At 46.9% G+C, this 24,631-nt stretch overlaps 2 protein-coding genes across 2 annotated transcripts in view; one reads left to right on the top strand and one right to left on the bottom strand.

Annotated features, from left to right (window-relative positions):
• LOC149343975 (uncharacterized) overlaps positions 1 to 24,631 on the bottom strand; it is a 189,849-nt gene that overhangs the window by 120,321 nt on the left and 44,897 nt on the right. The window lies entirely within an intron of this gene.
• The window catches only part of LOC149343977 (uncharacterized), a 49,186-nt gene that overhangs the window by 19,047 nt on the left and 5,508 nt on the right, over positions 1 to 24,631 (top strand). Inside the window, exons 4-9 of the mRNA XM_089546113.1 lie at positions 13,546 to 13,685; positions 15,225 to 15,333; positions 17,359 to 17,531; positions 20,772 to 20,931; positions 22,629 to 22,768; positions 24,335 to 24,455. Coding sequence (XP_089402239.1) covers positions 13,546 to 13,685; positions 15,225 to 15,333; positions 17,359 to 17,531; positions 20,772 to 20,931; positions 22,629 to 22,768; positions 24,335 to 24,455 — 843 coding nt within the window. The remainder of the gene's footprint in view (positions 1 to 13,545; positions 13,686 to 15,224; positions 15,334 to 17,358; positions 17,532 to 20,771; positions 20,932 to 22,628; positions 22,769 to 24,334; positions 24,456 to 24,631) is intronic.

The following is a 24,631-nucleotide window of genomic DNA, read 5'->3' as shown; positions in this document are numbered from 1 at the left end:
GGTAAGAGGGAACAATATGGGCTATGAGAGGTAAGTAAAGGCGCAGTAAATGTATCACTTCTAGGTGGACACCTAATTGGCGTAGTGAAGGAAGGGAGGAAAGTGGAAGTGAATGCAGAAAGACAGAAAGAGACGCCGTAGCCAGGCTCTTCGATTTAATTTCGATCGCCTGTGTTTTTCTACCGTGCACTGACACCGCTCAGCCACGGGGGTGTGTTGCTTGTCGCTCCCACCGAAACGCGGCGACCGTGGAAGAAGAGGTTTAAAAGTTTATTTGATAGAATGTAACCTGCATCCCTTAGTCCAGCATCCCTCCAGCCGATCGTTTCAGCTTCAGCATGGCCCGCTCGAACAGTCGTAGCTGTTAGGCGGGCTGTTTTTTCCGAAGATTGATTGGCCTCCCAGAAGCAGGGGATGTGGGTGTGGATGGAAGGACCGCATAGGCTATGCAGACATTCCCAGATGTAGTGGTATAGGGTGGGAGGGGTGAAAGAGATGGGCAAATTTATGGAATGGGAGGGCCATGCCTGAAGTTGTCGCCAGTACGGTGCATCGGTTGTGGTTAAGCGTGAGGCGTGGTTGTGGTATGCGGCGCGGGACCAACGGTAGTCATTGCGGCGACTAAAGAGGGAACTGGCAGCTGCAGTGTGCCACTGTGGGGTGAGGCAAGAGAGAAAGGTTCGCGTGGAGAGGATGGGTACAAGAGCGGCTGATGGCACATAAAATACCCCGATGTCCTGCTTCATATCGGCGTCCAAGTGCTCAACGTCACAGAACACAAATGCATCGTTATGGTTGCTGGGATCTTAGTTATAAGGCATTAATTTTTGGCGGAAAGCCTTCAATACGAACGGCAAAGAGGCAACACAACTGGCATGCGTTGCGAATCAACAAGCGCTTTACCACGTATGTATGGCGCACTGCTTCCTGCGGAATACACGAAATATAGGGATAGCTGTCACGCAGCGCTATGCGAGTGTGATGTGCGTTGCTTTCTTAACATTGCCATAACAAACAGAGCGAGTGTGCTTGTCTAGGGCGCCCGAGCGGTTCGCAGCGAAGACAGCGAAATTTCAAACGTTCCACGGATATTGCTTACGCTTGAGCGAAGCTTCAAAAACATAGCAGAAAGAGAAACAAGAGCACACTGCTCTTAACATAGAAGTTGCGCTATGATTCCATTCTTGCATTTCTGCAGCGCACCTGCCACAACCAGTCGGTAAATAAAATGCCTCCGGATCAGACATTATATGCTCAGCATTTTTAGGTCGACCGGTAGCGCTTTTGCACAACACCTGCCTGCTGTTAGGCGAAACCCAAGCTCAAGTTGGGTCGCACGACGGCAGCGCCTCCTCTCTCCCCTGGCGACGAACGACGACAGTTCTGGATGCCGCCGGAGCAGACGCTCTGCTAGATTCATGTGCACGTGCGATCTAACAATAGAAACACACATGACTCTTATTTAAAGGAGAACTGCTGTATAGCTACGCGTAAATTCCTGTTTGGTAAGCCATATAAAGATGCTTTTCGCAAGCTCAGGTGCTCTTCCATTATCCCTTCTCTACAATACTCCGATGCACATATACTGAAACGCTAACTTGCACTATAAAGTTGCTACTTCGTACTCACCTCACTACAGATGATTCTGCCTACGACCTCCCTCTCCATATTCACGTTCGGGACATTACTGCGCAGCCTTACAATAACTCAGTTCAAGATATACCGTTCACTGCTGCGGAGATCGAAGCTGTAATCAATTCAATATATTTGAAGTCTTCTCCTGGCACTGATTTTATCTCACCTCGTTTTGCTGTGAGTTTGTTTACCGATCATCCCTTGTTTTTCGTCTTTATCTTTAATTCTGTCTTGCAAAGCAGAGGGTTATTTGGAAAGACATGGGAGCGGCCTTTGCCCTGCAGTGGGCGTAGTCAGGCTGATGATGACGATGATGATCCATTTCGGTTACTTTCCTCAGACACGAAGAATTGGCACAAATACTTTTATTCCCGACTCGAGTATTCCAAACCACCTTCCGAATTCTTACTGATTGATCTATACTAATTCGTCTTTCGGTAAAGTGGTCGAGTGTTTACTATATGGTAGGAGTTATTACTTCCTGTTTAAAAAGTAACCTGCTTCACAGAAATCATTATAATCTCACGCATGGCCGCTGTTCTGTTCAGACTCTCTATCATTTGCGGGAGTTGTTACATAGTTATAAGCACCGAAAAATTCCTGTGATTCTAATTTCTCTGGACTCCATAGCTGTATTTGACAGCGTTTGGCACCCTTCGGTTTTATATTTAAGAAAACATCGTTGTCCGCGAACTTTTATTCCCTTTTTGCTTCTTTTCTTTGTAATTGCCATTTGACCTATCAGTCTCCTTCGTGTAGTCTTTCTGTGCATTCTTCCCTCAGCAGTCCGCGAGGTTCGCCGCTTTCACCATCAGTTTCGAAAAACGTACTTTATGATCTCTTAAACCTTCCTGTCCCCTCATCCATCCACATCCAGGCATATACAGATGACGCCATTATACTTGTCCTAGGTATGACTAGCGGCGAGTTGTCAACGTTGGGTACAAATGTTTTATCTTTAATCCAAAACTGGCGTGCCACGTATCGTGTTCAGTTAAACCCAGAAAAGTGTTCGTATGTTTTTATTTATTTTTTGATGGAGTCCCAGATTTGCCCAAACGTAAGCCAACTCTTGTTCTACAAACTTATCTGAAGTGTGAATCGAGTGCCAAATTATTAGGAGTTGTTTTTGACTCTCACTCATGCTTTCTTCCCCACGTTAATCATTTGGAAACGAAAATTTTTGCATCTACCACCAAGCTGCTTAATTGGTTCCATTTCCAATTTCGTGTTTCTCCTTCTATATGCGCCAAATTTATCATCCAATTATTCCTCCCACAATCATCTGTGCCGCCCCTGCTTGGTGGTTTCATTGCCCCCTTTCCCGACTACGAGAGTTTTATCGCTTCAGCGAATTAAACTTTGCTCTACTGGCCGCTACAATACTAGGCGAACCGCTGCTCTTCATGTTCATGCAAAGGTTCTTACTTTGCATATTTACCTAGACCAGTTATGTGGAGAGTTAATTCTTTTCACATCACGGCAATCTGTATTATACAATAGTTGGTTCTATCACCCGTCTGAAACTCAAACTGTATTTAATCCCTGGTCCGACCATTCCTCATTAAAATTCAATTTTTTGTTGTTCAACTTAGTTTTCGGGAAGCCTTGTATTTTTCTTGTCAACGTGTACAGCATATTTAACTGATGGGTATTTCAATCGTCCCTCCGCTGGTGCTGGGTTTGTTGTTTTAGGTCATCAGAAAGTATTGTCTACGTCCATCGTCTCTCCTTAGAACCACTCTCTAGTGCCTATGCCGCTGAGCTTGTAGCCTTTCATTCTGTTATTGCTTATGCTATTCATAGCCGTCCCTCTACGCCCGTTCATTCTTACACTGATTTTCTATCTCTGCTTTCTGCCCTGTATTCACTTCGGTCTTTTAATCCGACAGTTATTTCTATTAAGAAATATCTCTATCGTTTCTCTTCTCTCGCCCCATTTCTGTCATATCCGTGGTCATTCCGGAATTTTCAGTAACGAGTCAGCCTACCAAGCTGTTGGTAGTGCTGGGAAATATGGCAGTTTACACACTTCTACCCTTTCACGCCGTAGCGTGCATTCCCGTTTACATCATCCTTCACTTCCTTTATGGTGCACCTTTTGGCGCGAGAGTAATGGAGGCACAGAATAATTGAACTGGATCCCTGATACACATACTATTCCCCCAATTTATCTAACGAGGAATCCTCTTACTACTTTACACTCTGGGCATGTTAGACTTCCGTTGTATTTTTAAAAATTTCGCCTCTCTCCATCTGCAACTCGTTCCTGTGGAATAGTATGTGAAGACCTCTCTGCACTGAACGCTAAAGAACGATATGCACTAGGGAACCAGTACCGATTCCAGGGCAAGATGTGCGAGAAAGAACGGCGACAAGCGTAGGTAATCGCACTGGGGAGAATCAAGCATTTCCCGAAGATGTGACCTCGCTTTCTCCTGTGACTATTTGCAGATGTTTGCATTTCGTCTCAAGCAGCTCTTAGTAAGTAACGGAGAGCGTGCACGCTATGACTGCGGTAATCATTGCTCGCATTCGCTGTCTTCTACCTTGTCCCGTTTACCGCGCTGTAGACATGAAACATCGTCAGCAACTTGCCCAAGAAGTTACCCTATCAGACGAAGCCGTCGTTACTACAACTTTCTCAAATTTCTCAGTAAACCTGTGTCAAGCAGGTTTATTAAGTGAAGTGGAAAGTTGGTCGCGCGGGGTGACGTTCGTTTTAAATGGACAACGCAGCGCGAGCGGGGACAACGGACGAGGGACAGCGCTTGTAGTGTGAACTCTTCATCCTGCGTCGACTGCCCCCGTTTGTTCCTTCCAAATGAGGTTTCGGTAAGTGTTGAGTTCTATTACCGCGTATGTCGTTAAAGGCTTGACCTCATGCGCAGTTTACATGCCGAGAACGCTGTAATCGCGTCGAAACGGACTGGCTTGTAATGTAAAAAAAATGTTTTTTGGTCTAGTTGATTTATTTTTCAACTTTGTTTATTCAGTTTTTACGTGAAAATCGTGCTGATAAATTAATCGGTTCTTCATTCACAGTTTCACAGTTCTTTCACAACTGTTACTGTATCGCACACCAGTAACACAGATGCCCGACACAACAGCGCATCTGTGGTTTGAACTCACTCATACAGAACACCATATTCGCACCAAGAGTGCAATAATATTGTCAGAGAAATGAACTGCAAGCACCGGGTAATAAATAGGTTGAGAGGAGCAGTGCGCCTGGTTCTGCAGAGCTTTATGTTCATCTGCTTTATGTTCACCAAGCTTTGCAGTCGGTCATCATGCTTGGCCGAGCAGAATTTTTTTTCTAAGCTCCGTGTATTTCCCCGAATGAGTGGAATTTGATTTAGTAAGGTTGTAACGTACTAGAAAAGCACATAACATACATACGTCCCATGCAGCAACCAAGAACCAACGTCCACGAGTGTGCCGTTTCATTTCACAGCGCTCATAGTACTCTGCATATAAGTAACGGATTTACCTCGATGTACACGTCGTACACGATATGATCGCTGACTTGAGAAACGCACTTCCCGATCAAATGTGCCTCTTCATCGTCAGTTGTCTGCTGGACAAAGTAGACGTGATTAATGAGTTTCTCGCCTTTAATTGAGTTTGCTTTGCGTAAGTGCGCCCCAATCTGACCGGTCTTCTTGAAACCGCAGTGCAGGCGACACATTTGGATGCGCCAGCGCGAGCGCAGACACGTGCAAGAAAGCGCGCGGGGATAGGGCGGCTAAAGCAGCTATTGCAGCGGTTAACGTCCCAGTTCTTACTTTTCCTCCATAGATGGCGCTGCACAACAGGAGCAGCAGGAGCACAACAGGAGCAAGTCGATGCAGGCACAGTCACTCTTTCTGAGGCCCTAGGGTTTAAAGATAACAATAGTCATGTAAATAAATCTGCGGTGGAAGTCAGCAAAAAGCGATTGGAGGATTGGTGGCTGAAAAGCAGAGATGTGGCATAAGGCTAGAATTGTAGGAAACCGTAGGCAAAGGTGATGGAGAATCTTAATGAGAATTGCCAACACAGTAAACAAAAAGAAAATAATAAAGAAAGAAAAGCTGAGCATGGTGGCAATTGCCACCACCCCGTTTCAAAGGGGGCGCTCCTATCCATCCATACATCCATCCATCCAGCAGCGCCACTCGGCAATGCTTTGGGAGCCTATAGGCATGAGCTTCCGCGCTAAGTCGAAGCTGCACTTGGCGTGCGTAAGCTAACTGTGCTATGAAATGAGCACCCTAGGCAAAGAATGTAATCAGGCAAACTTGCGCCTGTGATCGTTCAGAATTGGGTCCAGCGTTTATCGCGACCCTGACGGCAGCAGTTTTTATGCGAGAATTGGAACTACTGGAGCGCGGTTTGGCCACGAAAGCGAATTTGACGCACGTACACTGCGTTCGCTGTCTGATAGTTTTCCTCACATTTTATTGTGGAAACGTTATTTGGATAATCGGAAACGAAACCCGGTATCGGCGTTGACCAGCAGCAGTGGTCCCAAGAATCCCAGATGACGTCACCATGCTACCAAACAAAAATAAAATTTCGTACGAAAGGGGTGGGGGGAGAGAATTTAACTCAGAACTTTTAGACCGCGAGGGAAGCACGCAACCCATCGGTTACAAAACCTTTTTTTTCTTACTTTCACGGTATTTATTCTGTATGGTTATGTAGAGAAAGGACATATACACACAAAATAAAACTACTTACAGAGCACCCAGGTAGGCACTACGTGGCACAAACTTGATAGTAAACATAACAGAGCTAAAAGGCCGGCGAGGATATACAGCGCATCAGGAGAACAACATTCGGCTAAAATGTTGCGCAGAGCAACATTCGGCTGAAATGAATTCTGGGCGAAACAACAGGTTCAACGTTGCGGTCTTGCATGCGATTGGTCGCAAAACCGAACAATGGTAAACCTAGTGTATGCGTTTCTTTATGACTGTATGCTAATGAGTAGGTGTGTCATTAGAAAGGAAAATAAGAAATATATAAAAACACAAAGAAAATAAAAAGGAAAAAAAGAAAGAATGCCTTCGCATTCAAAGCACGAAAATGCTCTTGAGTGCCCGCCGCAATTTTCATTTGAAAGAAATACAAATAGCAAACTGCGTTGTCTGCGTGGTACATCGCAGATGTGCGACTTTCAATTTTATAGACCAGCGGCGTGGTACAGAAAATTGCTTCTTCATTTCCTCACTGCTGTCGCTTCTGTAATTCCTCGCGTCCGCCGGTATGGGTGTCTTGGTAAAGTGACACATTCGCAAATTCAGCATTGCACCTGCACAGCTTGCAGTATACATTTATGAAAACACCTTGTTGCTACTGTCACCCTGATTGCTGCGTAATCACAGGCTGAGTCGTTGAACATTCAAGAGTTGCCTCCCCCCTCTCTTTCTCACCGCGCGCAGAATATTCTACATCAGTTGCACTGGCGTTTTCGAGTGAGAGAGAGCGGGAAAGGAATTTTATTGAGAGGAAAAGGAGGAGAGGTCGGCCGGTGGTAACAAGGCCCTGGCCTGCTACTCCACGATTTCGAGTAGTTTCACCGACATAGATGTCCTGTGTTAGCAGTTCCTGCTGAACAAAAATAATTTCAATTTATAATTACATTCAGGCATTAAATCTGGTGCGTGTGTGTTTGGGGGGGATGCCACAGTCAATAAAAGTTTTTTCCGATTAGAATTCTAAAACAAATTTTGCTTCACATTTTTTTCGGGTATGGTATAAGCCGATTGTCACAAAATTCGGCGCATTTTAAAAACAAACAAAGAAAAACCGCCGCGCGCACGGCGTCTCGCCGGCGCGAGCCCAACGGGAGAGAGGGAAAGCCTCCGCCGAGCGCGTGCCTCTCTCTCCACCGCCACGGCGTGCGCCGAAGGAATGAGTCATCCACGCCGATTGCTCTAGAACATCCGAGTCCTTTCTACTGTTAACCGGGGGAAGAGGGGGAAGCCTTGCATGCGCTAAGACATGTCCCCCTCCTCTGCACTCGGACGTCGGCTACGCCGCCACGACGTCGCCACGCTAGAACACGCTGGAACCTTCGCGAAACGACTCCTGACTTTAACCAATGAGGACGCGCGGCCGGCGAGAGAAAGGAAGGGAAACTATACGGGAGATACTGCGTGTATGTGCGCGCCTACTTTGGCGCGTACAACAAACAGACGGGAGAGCGAGCCTATAAAAGAAGGACGTTGACCGCTGTCAAGTCAGTCCGGACCGCCGTTTAAGCTTCATCGAAGCGCACCCGTTAGACTCCCGGGGAAAACACCACTCGACCAGCACCGGACCAACGAGGCAACGTTCGCCTGTCTGTGGGACGGCATCGTCGCGGAACTCTGGTCGTCGGACTGCCGCAGTGCCCGGTGAACAAATTGTGTTTTGTTTGTTTACCTCTCTCTCTTGCGTTAGTGCACTTTAGGTGCAATATTGCCTATGTATTGCATTCTCTCTCGAGTTTAACTTTGCACGAATTGCATTGTTCTGTTAATCACTTTGTATGTGTTTGTACTAGTGATTGTGTAATCCTCTGTATCGTCTCATTGCTGTATTAACTTTGTTTTGTTTTGTAAACCTCTTGCTCCGACCCATTCTCTGGCTTGCGACCAGCGAAAGCTGGGCACCGAACGCCCAAAAACCTCTTGTCACTTGGTGGCTGGTCTCCGCTGAGCTTGCCACGCTGAGTCGAAGGCAGCTCCTTCGAGTCCGAGACTGCTACCCCCACACGCTCTAAGGGTGTGTGGGAGCTTCCCACTAAAAGTGCGCGAAGTCTGGGTGACAATATATTCTGGCGTCCGCGACAGGACGTTTGGTGTTGCAAGCACAGAGAACGGAGAAAGAGTCAGAAGGAGTTTACGAATCGTAAACGAGTGTTATCAGCAGAGCGATATTGCGAGGTGCCGCGCCGAAGCGGTTAGTGATGTTCACCGTGTAGAGGTATTCATTGCCTTGAATTTAGAGTTCGGTCTCCAAACATGAGCTTCAAGGAGCTAAAGGAGCTAGTAGAGGTCGGTCTCCAGATGGGGATGACCGGAGCCGAACTGCGTAAATGGGTGGACCAAGAGAGAGACAGAGCTGAGAAAGAAAGAGAGAGAGCTCGAGAAGAGAGAGAAAGAGAATGGCAGAGACAACGAGAAGAAAGAGAGAAAGAAAGACAGCGCGCTAGAGAAGCCGCTGAGAAAGAGAGGCAAAAGAAACGAGAAGAAGAACAGAGAGAACGTAAAAGGAGAAAGGAAGAGGCCGAAAGGGCTTTTGAAATAGAAATGGCAATCATTCAGAGGAAGATTGCTGAAATTCGGCGTTTGAACGACGTCAGGAAGCCTGTGGAGCTTACCCCCGTAGAGGCCGGGTGGAAGAGAGAGGAAATTAATTCCTCGGCAACCATGGAAGAGGTTGTAGCTAGCTCCACAAGTCAGAATTTGGTTGTGGAACAGTCTGTGCCTGCAGCTGCAACGACAGAGAGTGAAGAACAGACCGGAGTGTCGCTTCCTCAGGAAGTTGAAAGTGCAGCTGCTGCTGAGGCGGTAGGCACTGAGGAGAAGGCCAACCTGACGCTACAGTCAGAGTGCACCTTAGGGCTCTCGCCTGAAGCTGAGGAAGAAAGTTGGAGCTCCAGCGAGAAATTGCAGTGCTGCACACCTGAGAGTGGCAGTAGGGACCGTGAGGAAATGCGGTCAAATGTCAAAGAGAATGAATGCTCCGACACAGTCATAGCTGAGGACAGCGCACTCAGTGAAGACCCGGAAACCGTTCCGAGTGAACCCTCGAGCAGCGAGGAGAGCTTCGCCGACGAAGAAGGCGAGGAAATTTGTGCCTCTAAGGAAGGAAAATGTGCGGTACAAAGAATGGAGCACCACTGTACTGAAACTGACGAGCTTAGGAAAGAATCAGAGAAAGCAGAATTGAAAAGCGAGGAGAATGATTCTCCAATGACTCCTGAACCGAGCTCTGAGCATTGCGCTCGAAGAGTAGTCGGAAAGAAGAAAATGGAAAAGGACTCGGAAGAAGAAAGTGCAGTCCTCGAAGAACAAAAAAGAGCTGAACCAATGGCTTCATCGCGAGATAACAACTCGGATGACGCAACTGACATTGAACTGGGTGTGCTCCATAGAAGAATTTGGAAGAAGGTAAAAAGGGAGAGAAGCGACTCGAGCACCGCCGATACAGGTGGAATCGAACTGCAGGAACCCTGGAGAAAATTTAGGAAGAAAATGGATCGGAAGAAAACTAAGCTGAAGACAGCCGAGCCGAATGCAAGCGAGCCGCCCGAACATCGCAGCAAAGTCAGAAAGAAGCTCAGAGGAACGAGCCCAGCCTACACCAAGGACTCAGTCTGGAGGCGCAAACGCAAACAGAAAAGCGCGCGCCGAGAAGGAGAACACAAGAACAGGAGCCGTCATGAGCGAAGTGGCGTTAAATTTGTTCGCAACGGACGCGCTAGCCGCAGGAAAAGAGGAAGGGTTCGAAGCATGAACCGATGCACAGAGAGCCGTACGAACAGGAAGCTGGGCCAAAACAGCGTTCGCAAGAGAAGCCTCAGCAAGAGGCGGAAGAAGACCAGAACGCGAGACAGGAAGAAAAAAAAACAGCGTCGCGTGCGTAAGAGAATTAAAAGTGCGGCCGGAAGCTTGAACGAAACAATCCTGTTCCGAGCCCGCTGTGTAGTCCAAACTTGGAAGTATAGGCTAAAGTGTACCTTGTATTTGCGTGCTCCATGTTTGTAGCCTTGTGTTAATGTACTGCCCAATCGCGGTGTGTTTTTATGTGCATTGTGAACATTGCATAGAGTTACGTATGTGAAAACATTATGGTATGGATGTGTGTACTTTGGCATTCGCCATTGACATTGTGAGCGCATGCATGTGCGCGCGAATTGTACCGTCGAAATGCGGCGTGTTTTGAAGTGCAACCTGTCTATTGCACTGGGTTATGTATGTGAAAGCATCAAGATATTGTAGTATGTATTTTGGCATCCGCCACTGACTTTGTGAGCGCATGCATGTGCGCGCGAATTTTGTGTTTTGTGAATATTGTTACACAATATTCTTAAAGAAAGGGGCAGAGTCACAAAATTCGGCGCATTTTAAAAGCAAACAAAGAAAAACCGCCGCGCGCACGGCGTCTCGCCGGCGGGAGCCCAACGGGAGAGATGGAAAGCCTCCGCCGAGCGCGTGCCTCTCTCTCCACCGCCACGGCGTGCGCCGAAGGAATGAGTCATCCACGCCGATTGCTCTAGAACATCCGAGTCCTTTCTACTGTTAACCGGGGGAAGAGGGGGAAGCCTTGCGTGCGCTAAGACATGTCCCCCTCCTCTGCACTCGGACGTCGGCTACGCCGCCACGACGTCGCCACGCTAGAACACGCTGGAACCTTCGCGAAACGACTCCTGACTTTAACCAATGAGGACGCGCGGCCGGCGAGAGAAAGCAAGGGAAACTATACGGGAGATACTGCGTGTATGTGCGCGCCTACTTTGGCGCGTACAACAAACAGACGGGAGAGCGAGCCTATAAAAGAAGGACGTTGACCGCTGTCAAGTCAGTCCGGACCGCCGTTTAAGCTTCATCGAAGCGCGCCCGTTAGACTCCCGGGGAAAACACCACTCGGCCAGCACCGGACCAACGAGGCAACGTTCGCCTGTCTGTGGGACGGCATCGTCGCGGAACTCTGGTCGTCGGACTGCCGCAGTGCCCGGTGAACAAATTGTGTTTTGTTTGTTTACCTCTCTCTCTTGCGTTAGTGCACTTTAGGTGCAATATTGCCTATGTATTGCATTCTCTCTCGAGTTTAACTTTGCACGAATTGCATTGTTCTGTTAATCACTTTGTATGTGTTTGTACTAGTGATTGTGTAATCCTCTGTATCGTCTCTTTGCTGTATAAACTTTGTTTTGTTTTGTAAACCTCTGGCTCCGACCCATTCTCTGGCTTGCGACCAGCGAAAGCTGGGCACCGAACGCCCAAAAACCTCTTGTCACTTGGTGGCTGGTCTCCGCTGAGCTTGCCACGCTGAGTCGAGGGCAGCTCCTTCGAGTCCGAGACTGCTACCCCCACACGCTCTAAGGGTGTCTGGGAGCTTCCCACTAAAAGTGCGCGAAGTCTGGGTGACACCGATGCAATACAACAATGGTGTCAAAGGTTGCAGCGACCAGATACATGCAACAAAAGCGCTATATGTTAACGAAAGAGCAATTAGGAGGAAAGTACAGGTGGCTTTTTGCTTTTTATTTGCACGATAGTTCGCTAGCTTGAAGTTGCAGTTTTTCCCTTCAACCAAACTAAATCTTTTGATCAAAAGGTTTGATTAGACTGTAGCATTAAGGGCAAAATAAACCGTGAACGTGTGTTTTGTCTGGCAGATCTTTAACCGCAGCTTGTCAGTCAATTTTTCGATGGTTAAGGGGCGGGTTATTTTATGAGCACTTAGAATCGTGTTAAGTACGCCTTCTATTTGCCGTGGAAGCGCAAAGCTTGCATGACTGATGGTGTTTTCAGTGAATTAAATGGCCTTACTTATAGGTGAAGAGTGAACATAATTTCTACAGCACGTGAAATCTGTGATGACATGAACTTAATTTTTTGTTTTGCAACCGTTAAATTCCCAGTAGCTGCGGTGCAAATAACGGACGCAGCGGTCAGCCTTGCGACTAATCGCTGGATGCTAAAAATCTCTGTACTCGGAGAAGCCGCTATGGAATCTTTAGATGTCAGTGTTTAACGCCGGAAGCTAATCTAGTGATGCCAGCTTATATATACTGCTCGCTGAGCTATCCGTCAATAAATGGGATGGTATAGGGTGCTACTCCATTAAAGGGTTGAAAATGGCTCCCGCTAGTGTGTTCCGCGTTGCCTCTGTACGTCCTGGTACCCACACGTTGGTGGAAATTCGCCCGAAACCCTTCTATCGGGTGCAATGTGACTGACTGTCCTACTCACTCCTTAAAAGAACGTTATAGCTCGTTGCTACACCGCAACACCAATATCGTTTGTGTGAGCACATGTCGCATTCCTTTGTTTTCAAGGACACGGTTCGCCATGGCCAGCTTGCGCACCATTGCTACTTAAGCTCCTGGCGTGTGGCGCCTTGACCATGAGCCACAAGGAACATCCATTTTTTTTTACTCACTCTGCTGCTTTGCTGTTGAATGGTGCGGCAAAACAGCGCTGACGGACGGGACGGAAGAAGATGAGACAGACACATGCGCTGATCTGACACATGATATTTCAAGATCAGCGCATGTGTCTGTCTCATCTTCTTCCGTCCCGTCCGTCAGCGCTGTTTTCCCCTACCATTCAACATGAACCAACCAGCCCGACTCAGCCCTCTCCTTGCTTTGCTGTACACTTTTCATCAACCACTTTCTGTCACGAATTTTCGTTCGAGTCGGATTAAAACTCATTCCTTTAAAAAATATTTCAAGATTAGCGTCTTTTCCGCATTTGCGCTTTTCGGAAGAGAGCAATCTGCCTTTGCGAAATAGGTTTATACTTTCTTGTTCGTGCGATTACCAATACTCGCGACAATAACGGGTATTGCGATTTCCAACCTTACGGATCATTGATGCCACTCGTCAACGGGGTTATCAGCGAAAATAGAACTCTCCGGTTACTATGAAGTTAAATTAGAGTCTAAGCGATTGCTGAAGCAGTAGGATACTAAGCTGGAGCGAAACGTTCATGTTACTGTTATGTTTGGGAAGAGATTTTTGCAAATTTACGTTTTGTTCATTTCATATTTTCTATACTGTCAACGTAACTCCTGGCTTACTCACCCGTCACATGAACAATAATTTATTTGGGAAGATTGTCAATATACCCGCTTTCCACAGATAACTGAACGCGCTCCTGAGTCACCTGCGCGTGGGGACGCCATTTTTCCCATGTCTTGCAGGAAGCACGGTACCACGTCGAATTGCGAAGAGGGTGTCGCGCCCTGCCTTCAGTCCTTCCCCGCACTGAAGGATATGGAGAGGCTGTACAGCAGTATCCGCCAAGAAGCCTGCGGAGATATCACCTTCGCACTTCTCAGATGTGAGTGGGCCGCAATCGTTTATTTAAAAAAAAAATCAGTTCAAAACCCTGTGGCGTCAGGTTTCGACTTGCCGGGCGCGCTGTGAAGCCCAGGTGGGTGGAGTTAACACGAAAAAGTCACTTGAGAGAAGACGAAGTAATTAAGAGCCTTTAACTGCTGTCGTTCAGCAGAAGACGAATCGAAAGATTTCTCAGGTGAACAGCAGGCAAGGTATACTCTCTCCTCTCGCGGCCACTGTTCCCCAAATCCCTCTCTCGCCTTTAAACTTGCTAACCTGCCACTGGTGCAATATGGGCTGACCGCTCAAAGTTCTCGGCAGCAGTCATGCGCAAGCGCTACTCGATAACCTCCAAAACGCAGTCGAATGAGTTTTCAGCCAGTGAAGCCGTCGGCGCTTAAAAGCTAAGACACGTTTCGGGCACTGGCCCGCGTGGATAAAGCAGGGACCCTTAGATAGAGCTCTCCGTTTAACTGTGATTTTCATGTCTACGGTATGGAATATGAGCAAAGTATACGTGTCTGTATCACAGAACAACCCCTAGTGACCATGCTACGCATTTTTTAATAGTATTTGTAATAACGTGTTAACATGAATGCCGCTGCAATCCTTGAAGAATGGGAATGGAATTACTGGTCAACTCGCAGCATGTTGTGAAGAAGATAAGGCTTAGACGTCTTTTGTACTCGTGTTCGCGCACGCTTTAACGAATTCGTTGCACGAAGGCACTTCAGAAACGCCAGGGATGTGCTTCTGACTACATTTCCTTGCCCTGATTTCCCTCAGATCTGCCGCCAGGGAACAAATCAGGAGCCTTGGCGTTTTTGTGCGCTACGAAATAAGTACTAGTATCGCACGCGCGCCCGACGTAGCGTAAAGTTTCCACTAAGTCAAACACAAGTGCAGTTTGAACGCCGCAGCGTTCTCAGCATACTAAGGTGGAAGCCTCTATTGTGCGATCACGTGGAGGCTGTAAAATATAAACCCCTGAGGTGCCCCAAAATGCCGAACCTTGTTATCAGAGTAGTAAGCACAGTGAACTTACCAAATACATTCTTATGTAGGCGGCTCTTATCGCTCTTAGTCTGCACATACACCATAAAATTTTGCCTCACGAGTACTGAGCTTAATCAGCCCCGTTGAGTACGAGCCACAAAGGATCTTTTCTTGGTTTACCTTCGTTAAGGGTATGATGTCCCAGGGTTCTTATGGGGATAATTACGTCACAAATCTCTATTGTATCGTGCCGTATTGCAACAGCAAAGGCAGTCATGTTGAAGTTCATTACATAATTTTGTACTGTACGTACCAGATGTTGAATACACAGCAATGAACTGAATAGTACGGCCCGTTAGACCATATTACGCTGGCGCTCAACACGCATCATGTGCTCCCAACAAGAAGGGCTACATTGCACATCTTAACCAGTATGTCTTTCTGTCTGGATGATGCTATACAGCTTTGAGCAATACCCGCCAGTGAATGCCGTGATGTGTCAGTCTCCTTCATATTTGCGCATGGTTCCTGAATTCTTCAAAAGCAATCGGGCCGACAGCGAAGTGCATTCCCCTGCCTCTCATCGTGAGCTGTGTGCAAAGACGACAGCTACAGTTTGACAACTCCACTGACGACACAAAGTCAAGGTGCAAGTGAGTAGTCGGAAGACCACTTTCTGACACCGTTTCAGTGTGCACTGTACACGCGAGGACAACTTGTCTTCGCCGAAATTGATCTGAACTGCCTTGCGTTTGTCCCACAAAACATGGCCGTTACACTTACATATCTGCTGCCAAAAGCAATGACGGCTACAGCAGCTACATATAGGTCTTAGTTTTGCAGGCATGTACTACGTTATTTCGGCAAAATATATTCAGCACCAACAAGTGGAAATAGTGACCGCAAACCCGTATCAACGCAGGAACAATATTACATAGCAGAATGAGAAGTCTTGAACAGTTTTGCTTGAAAACGCCACAGTGCGTATAGGCAGGGCTCGTAGTGGACCCCCGTTTGTTAGACTGCAGTCGTTGCCATCACCCCCGTAGTCCAAGTTTCCACGGGTTGAATTTTCGCGCTTGATGTACCGCATTTCGCTTCTAATAGGAAGGCTCTTTACGCATATTTCTCTTCACGACCCACCATCCCGAACTCACTGAGATTATTAATACAGCTTGGCCGCTTACAAAAGATGGATGCAGGAAGAGGTCTTAGAAATATAAGCAGGAAAGGAGTGGGTCTCGGACTCACACAGCAGTGAACACCCGTACTGGCACGGGGGCAGCGCTTGAAACCGGTTTAGTGACTTTAAAGTAAATCCTGAGGGATTTACTTTGCTGTGGGTTAGTGGCCTAATATGGACCAAGTAGGCCATTGGCCCTTAGTTCATTAGTCCATCGTTCATTAGACCATTAGTTCTTTAGTCCTCAAGAATATAGGAAGAAAACAATTTGAGGGCTATTTGCAAGTTCTAAGGGATCGCTTTCTGTTTTCGATTTCCACAGCTAAAGCACCAACCTATTGCGAGTCCTTCGGAATACTCTCTCCGCTGCCCACATTGCCAGAGGCTTACCATAAATATGTAGCGCAACGAGATGCCTGAAAACTCATAAAGCATGTTTGTTTTTCCAACGAAGAAATTACATTTAGATGACAAGCGAAACCTACATGAAAGGCCGACAATTTTAACCCTTCGTAATCCTCACAGTGTCAGTTTTGTGTGCCCAAATGATTTCATACGGCAGACGCTCCTCTACTATGCAGTATCTCTCAAGCTCTGTCCATTAATTTACAGAACCAGGCAGCCGCCCCATGTGCAGGAAGGGCAGGGTTCAATTCCTAGTACTTGCTTGAATTCTTACGAAGATGTTTGCCTTATATGAGGGATACATAAAGAACGAAGCCAGTTGACTCCAACTGTTGAAGGTGAAAAAACCTGTTAGTCGTGGTGTTCCTTGGCCAAGCTATAATAAAATCTTTATCGTCATCACTATCTGTGCGAAATTTACATGGTCCCCTTTGTGTTCGTGGTATATTCCTGTCTCGAATACCCTTTTGAAGCTTCGCAAACGCAAACGCATCCAGTTTACAAGAGTGCGGTCAGTATAAACCCTAGTGTTCAAGGTTATGGCTTTGTGGATTGCTAATAAGGGTTTTCATGAAATTAATAGCACATAATAAAGAGAACGGGGTTGCTACAAGGTGATAGAAAAAACTTCGTTGGAGGTTGTTATCTAAATGAAGTGATGCTTAAGTTATCTCAACAATTACAAAAAGAACACCATTCCGCTTATTCACCAGACTACCTGGAATGAAGGGCAATTGCCAGCATATTCTCCTCTTGCCGATGCGTAATTTATTTTCTTCAGTGTTATGAAGTAAGCAGCGCGTAACGCGACTGATTTCATCTACGTATAAGATGTCTTTGAAACTAGGTCTACAGTAGGCGACAGATTATTTACTGGAGAACGCATACCTTCACTTCAAGCTCTTCGCATGTTTTCTTCCGTGCTACGAAGCCTTTCTTCGCCTATTTTAACTTAGTACCAGCCTATGTTCATAGCGTAACTCACGGCACATTTCTTCACATTTATCTTACCATGAGCAAAATATATTCGATAAAGAGTCTTTTGCTTTAAAATCTAAAACACTGGGGTAAAATGGTTCCGTGCCCACAGCGAACTGGGAGCAGGTCTTCTCAGCTGCCTTAATGCCCCAGACGCGAAGTGCGGCAAGAACCGGAAGAGGGCTACGTATGCAAGGAACACTTTAGAGACCCTGATGGAGATCCGGGGCTGCGATGCCGACGATGGAAGCCAGTCCACGCAGCACGGCAGCCGGCCACGGGACGGTGAGTGCGTCATTGTGAACAACGACGATCAAGATTCATGGGCACTTTCGAAGGATTAATAATTGAAGTAATTTATTTGCCACTGATAACTCGCCACCTCTTGGGCGGTTTTCCCGGTGACGAACCCATTGTTAATGGCCAGAGACCTCGCCCGGTAGGGCAGGCACTGCTCACAGGTCGCAGTGGTCCCAGAAAGGCGCTATACACGGTAGGAGGGTGTGGGATCAGGAATAAATGAAAGAGGATCAAAGACTTCATTGCAAGACCATAAGAGGAGCGTGGAAGGGGTCCATAGAATGGGAACTGCACGTGACCAAAAGGGGCATTGTAGGAGAGCAAAATAGGAGGAAGGGGGGGGGGGAGGAGGTCGAAAGGGCCGACTAGAATTTGCGTGAAGAAACCAGGTTGCCGTCGGTTAAAGTAATGGTGTGAAAGATATTTAGAAATTAAGAGAAATAGAAGGGGCAGCATGCGTCAAGGCTGCCTGGCTGCCTATACCTGACAGCCCGGTAGGTTACTTTCAAGACGGCATATCATTTCACCCATTGCCATGTGTGCTGGCATTACCAGGCACCTAGGCCGCCGCGGTGACTCAGTGGTTATGGTGCTCGGCTGCTGATCCGAAAGAGGGGGATTCAATCCCGGCCACGGCGGTTGAATTTCTATGTAGGCGAAATTGTAGAGACCCGTGTACTATGCCATGTCGAAAAACCGCAGGTGGTCGAAATTTTCCTAGCCCTTTACTAAGGCACTCTCATAGCCTGAGTCGCTTTGGGACGTTAAACCCCATTAACCAAGCCAAACCAATTACCAGGCACCTATGCGAGTCGGTAGGTGATTATATGGGAAGAGAAGAGCTGAAAGCCATGTGAGGATGAAATGGCTTTCGTGAAAGGGGGCTAGACTTAGGTGCTATACACTAGAGTCCAAGACCGTTTGACGAATTGTAATTAACTTTGCCTCGTCTTTTAATCAGTTCGTTTTATGTACCTCTGTGGGCAGTGTGTTAACATTATTTTCTTCACCACGCGTTGTCTGGTGTATGGCGGCTAGACGCTACTACATTGTCCGCCCACACTAGCGATATCATCAGTTGCTTTGCTGCCGTTGGTTAATTTTCGAGAAGATGCGCGCTCGTTCTGCAGAGCGTTCCAGATAGAAAGGAAAATCACTATGGAAGCTGACAGGGAAAAATTAGAGATCACTGCGGCGACTCGCATTGACGCCTCCTCGGCACTCTTTGCCTCTCTTTGTCGTTTTCTTTTTGTTTGTTAATTAATTTATCTACTCAATTAGCGTAATTATCTAGAGTCTTAATTAAACATCGATTTATTTGCTCTGATTATACGTTCTTTCATCTCAATCATCCATTTTGTTTTTTTTTTTAATTTGGCGCCGTGGTTACTTTCCCGTCCACTTACTATATCCCCGTCCAGCCTATTCAACTGCCTAATGGTTTTCCCTGATAGTTCATTAACTAATTAATCAATGTGAATGAAACTTTTTGTTCGATTAATTATCGCTCATGAAACACAGTTCAATTCACTTCAGACTTTATATACACTCCTTTGCCTATGTTTGCACTGTTTTGCCGTCCACGACTGTTTTCCCGTCCGCTCACTATATCGACGTCCGTGCTACTTAGACGTTTTTTTCGACATTTCTGGCTGTAATTAACTAATCACCCTACCGATATATTTTTTTTCTGCGCAGAATCCTCACATCATCCCCTTTCGAGGAGTTAACTCGTTTGAGGCTACCCCTTCTGAGAACGTCACAACAGCTGTGGACACGTTTTGTTGCCACGACCCCGCCGACGTAGCCTAGAAATACGTTCGAATTAATAAAACTTGCAACGCCATTGCTCTGGGCTCCCCTGGCTGCGAGCGCCCAACGAAAAGCACAGTGGGAGGTGGGGCGAGAGGGTGAAATTACGTAACCTTGATTCTTATGCCTCGCTTAAAATGCCGCCGCCGCTAATGGATGAAAACCTCCGGCCTTAACCTCAGCAGCAGGCATGAGTGTTCTCGTCCTGCCGAAACCATCGAGCGTGCCCGTATACATAGGGAATATAAGTAATTTAAGGATTGATTGATTGAAAAGAATATTTAAATAATGACGATTACCGAAGCCTTGTTGACTCCGCCTTATCCGGCAGCCCACTGGCCTGCGCCGCAGCGTGGGCCTTGCGAACTAGTCCACGTTGCTAGTCAGGGTCCTCGCTGCGCAGAATGGCCTCCCACTGCTCGAGATTGGGATTCGGAAGTCTGTCTACAGCAGGATTGAATTGGCCTGCCCACACCATGTGAAAAGCTGTAGCTATTTCTCCACGCTGTGGGCACTGAGGTTTTTAGGTTGAGAGGTGCCATTGGTGGAGTTTAAGTGGAGTTACGAGAGTGTCTGTTTGTAGTCGCCGAAGGGTGTGTTCTTCTGCCTTGTCTACAGTTTTGTGAGGTGTGGGTATGTCTGCGTGGCCTGTCTGTAGGCCTGTATGTGTCCGACCAAGCTGATTATGGGCTGTGTGACGTGTTTCTGTTTCGTCGGCTTAGAGGGAATCCCGGTATAAGAGAGCTCAGGTGTGCTGGTGGGCGGCATCTTTCCGTCCCGTGTGCTGTGTGTGTCCTGGAAACCATGTGATTGAGGCTTGATTAGGAGGTTTAGCTAAGAGTGTGAGACCTTATTGATGGATTAGTCCTTTGTTTATATTTCAGCACGAATTTTGGGAATCTGCGAGTACATTGGAGTTTGGGTTGGTGGCTAGCGCTAGCCCAATGGCTGCCTCCTCTGCGTGAGTGGGGTCGGACGTGCGCACTGAAGCGCAGTTGACCATTTTGCCCTCGGGATTCCTTATGGCGATGGTCATCCGCGCTTGGGTTGGACCGGCTGCATCCACGTAGAGCTTGTCCGGGGGGCTATCTCATTTCTTGTGCAGGCTTTAGGCACTGGCGTTTCTTCTCTTCGCGTTAAATGTGGAATGCTTACTTCTGGGTATCTGATCGACACAGGTCTTCTTTCGGATCGATAGAAGAAGTTCCGTCCGTTGGTCGACGTTCCCATGGGCTTACAGCGGGTAGACATAATCACCATAATGCGAAGGAAGCAGCTAAGAAATTGACGAAAAGGGCAAGGATTAAAAAAGGAAATCACAACGCTTACATTAGCTCTGGCTGAATTTAAAGATGTCCACAACAATCGTAAGCGCTCATAAATTTTATTAGTTGTGCTTTTTCTTCTCGGCAGGCATTGATGGCGGTCATGATAACACCGATGGCGGGAAGTGCTGGTACAAGCAGCTCAAACGATGCAACGAGAAGCAAATCAATGACATCCGGAAGAAGAGGACCAAATGGCTTTACAGGAACATGCTACCAAATGACAGCTTCACCGTCGGAGTCTGCAGGTAAACGCTTCCGAGACTGCCACCTGACCGTCAGCACAGGCTACGGATGGGACCACGCAGCCAGCCCCATTTTATCGCGTAATTAGCAATATGGCCGACGCGTGGAAAAGGTCTGCCTAAATTATTATCGGGATCTATGGCATTTGTCAAAAGCTCATAGCCATGGGATTTGTTTCTGGGCTATGCTGCACGACGCAATACTGATCACCTACGTTCAAAAACTCTGGAAAGTGATAGCAGCTTTCCGCCTGAGATGTCCGATACTTAAGACGCCTCTACATGTTAAGAGCCGCCCTAGACAGCTCAGGAGCTTGCCCTCCGGGTCTTTACTCCTGACAAAGGATCTACCTGCCGAAAGCTACAGATTGCTTATAAAGAGTGCACATCGTCCTATCTAGGCTGCTATTTCAACAGGTAATGCTATCTTTAAATCTAGGTTAACATACACGTCACTATTCGTTGCCCCTGCAGTCCGGACGCTCTGGTGTAGTCAACATTCAGGAAGCAGTTTAGCACTGAGCGTGAATCGGTTTATACAAGAAATTCGAAATAAACGTCACATTTAAAACGAAACGTTTCGACCAGCAGAATTTGAAGAAAAAAAAAACGTTGTTCGGCGCCAGCAGGTACTTTAATCGATAATGCTTTCGAGAAATAAAAACCTACCAAATCTACTTCATTCAGCGGTGTGAAGAAATGACGGGAAGTTCCCTTTTTTCATAGGTGCTCACTACCCCGCACCAAGTGAGGTCACATGACGACTTGGCACTCGTCGCCTGAGTAGGTCCTTACCAAGCACAGGGCCTCCTGACCAGAGCATGAAAGCGGAAGCTTGTGTTTACAGAACAGTAATCAAATATTCAAAACAGTCGAAATGAATTTTCTCGGTAGGATATGATGCAACTTCCATAAGGGACCAAAAAGTTCCACTAACCGTGCAACGATCCCTTTACGCAGCTGCAGAACAATGCTGTCGCCTTTTGAGAGTAAGAACAGCGCTCGGATTGGAAGCCTGCTTCGCAGGATCCAAATCGCATAGCCTTCACATGCGGCTATAAACTGTATGCAATTTTATCGTTAGTAAAAAAATTATTTTCGGGAGCCATTTCGGCCATGTCGATGTTTGTTCGGCCGTAAAGGAAGCATCGCTACTAAGAGATTTCGAGCCGAAAAAAGAGTGTTTCTCTTACCACTCGATTCTAACCCATAACGTCAATAATTTAAAGGACCTAGATCCATGTGAGAGGTCCGACATGGTGAGGCATATCCTCAGAGATCCGAGCATAAAAGCAGCGTGATGTAATCGCAGTTTTGCTTCTGAAAACTAACCGTAGCAGCGGTTTTTGTACTTAAAACTTTTCCGAGAAAGAAATTTGTCGTACGCATCCTTTCAAATTTTTGCATTGATCAACAGCCAGAAGCTCAATAACGGGATATGCTGCCTGTAATGCTGGTGAGCACGAACACGTCGCCCTTATTCTTGCACAACGGAACAGAATTATTTGTGTACTTGCCGCTGAATGTATCGCTGCTGGTCAGGGGTGTTGTATATGAAGTCAGTGGCTTTCAGTCATGGTACTTGCCGTCACGCTTTTTCTGGAAAAATTTCTCTGAAACGCTTAAAGCAAAACCCTTACGCGTGCGCGTCCAGTAGCAGTTCTTGACACTGCAATTTCTTCCCCTTGCCGTGTGCTCAGGAAGTCCCGAAAATCGTGCCACCAGCACAGCACGGTTGAGTCGTGTGTCCCGCACGAGCAGGATGCCATCCGGCGGTTGGAGGAAGCCATGAACGAGGCGCAAGCTCTGCTCTGCAAGGACGACAGGGAGCTGCTGAAGAGTGAGTCCACGTGCTTTCAGTGGAAAAGCATGTATTCTTGGCTATCTCAGGTTGAGCAGGCCGGTCACCGCCTTCGGAGTAGCTGGATCGCTTTCTCTCAAAAGCAAACTTAACCTTATGAGAATGAAGTTGCAAGTCTCAGGAAGGAGGCGATAAAACAGGGAAATATTAGGTACTGTAGTTCTTTGTATAGAGAGCAAAAGGAATTTAGTACCCATTTTAAATGGCAGACAACTTGACAGAGAAGACAGGACGATTAGTCACCGGCAGGAGCCGAACCTGCGCCCTTCTCATTTCGTTGGCTGAGCTACATCAACAAAACTACCGCAGTGGCTGTCCTCCCTCATCGTATGTGAAGGTATTGTGAGGTATTACGTGTACCCTAAACTGCAAGCTAGTCAGTGGCGCCACACCCAAGTATGATTTTCGTTGGTCAATCGCTAGGGAGGGTATAAAGATGAAAGAAATGAACATGCCCATCCATCTTCTTTTGGTATCCAGTAGTTTGGGCCGCTGGTCCGACTTTCTTGATTGTAACCAGAGTGCTAACCATAACGGTTCCACGCGCACACGGCCGTTTGTCGGCTGGGCTTGTCCTTCAAGCTACTGAAGCGTACAGTTGGAAGTAAAAGTTTATGGGATGTGAGTGAGCGCGAAAAAGTATTTCGAGGCAGCCGTACAAATCAGTCGCCATGAAGTGCCTGCTAGAAAAATAGGACGTGTATACGCTGCCCTCTGGTACCAAGACTTGGCGACATGAAAGCGAGGCAGCACCAAAATGAACTGCTAACTGAGCTCAGCCAAAACATGAACTTTTGCTTGCGATTGTAAGTGGTTCTTTCTTTTCTATTCAATAATCAAGTCGTATATAAAAACGCTTGAGAAATCTGGGTCAATACCCGATGCTAGTACGGGCCCATTATGCAAATTCCTTTTGAGTGTTGCAAAAAAGGTAAACACTAATGCTCTTTCTCTGGGCTCTGCTATGTGTCCAATCTTTGCCGGGACTGAACGGATACTTGGGACTGAACGCATATTGTCCTATGCCCTGCGTAGGTAATGAGTGCTGCCACAAGAACCCCATTTCGAATCACTGTGCTGTAGTTATACCGGCCTTTGATTCGTTTCTGCACTTGCAGCGTTAAGCAAAGGCTATGAAAGTTGAGTATTCGGCACTTCTGTCCAAGAAAATGCCCTCCGACGCATCTGGCACGAGCAGTACCGGTCAAACATATACAGTTACAGGAGCTTGCTAGAAGGTCAGGAAGTGGAGCACCTGTAACATTCCTGGAAGTTCTGAACCTCCGAGCGGTCAAGACGAAACCTTCTTGCATCTTTGAGGGACTCGGAAGACTGGCGATGCAAAACGAGCCAAACTGCAAACCCAGTGGGCTGCATGTTTTTTGACAAAGGCTGCACACTCACTGAATGGTTGACGTACCAATTTAGATGGGTGTTAATAAAGCTGCAATTTCTGTTAGAATTTGCTCACTGATCATTCGGTTCCCCAAAATTCACTTCAAGCAGCGTAAAATTTCTCTACCATTATATATTTATCTTGTGCAGACCTTCTGCTGAGCTACAAGTGGTGGGATGTCAAACACTTCATAAAGTGCTCAAGTGACATTCAAGTGAACTCTATCACGGATTTCCTGTATAACAGACCAAGGATTCACAGTGATTGCAGGTGAGAGTGCCTTTATTTAACCGTATGCTATGTTGAGCGGCAACAGCGTTGCGAAAAAGATATTTACAGGAGCAGGTTTTCAGTGCGCACTCAATAAATGCACGGGATGTGAACAAGGGCAGCCATTCTTCCTTACTTCTTTTAAAACTTACCAGCTCTGCAATTATTGCCTGGTG

Source organism: Amblyomma mixtum, chromosome 5 (assembly GCF_055824585.1).
Source record: "Amblyomma mixtum isolate Tamu chromosome 5, ASM5582458v1, whole genome shotgun sequence".
In the NCBI taxonomy this organism is placed as follows: Eukaryota; Metazoa; Arthropoda; class Arachnida; order Ixodida; family Ixodidae; genus Amblyomma; species Amblyomma mixtum.
This window is presented reverse-complemented; position numbering and strand designations above follow the sequence as displayed.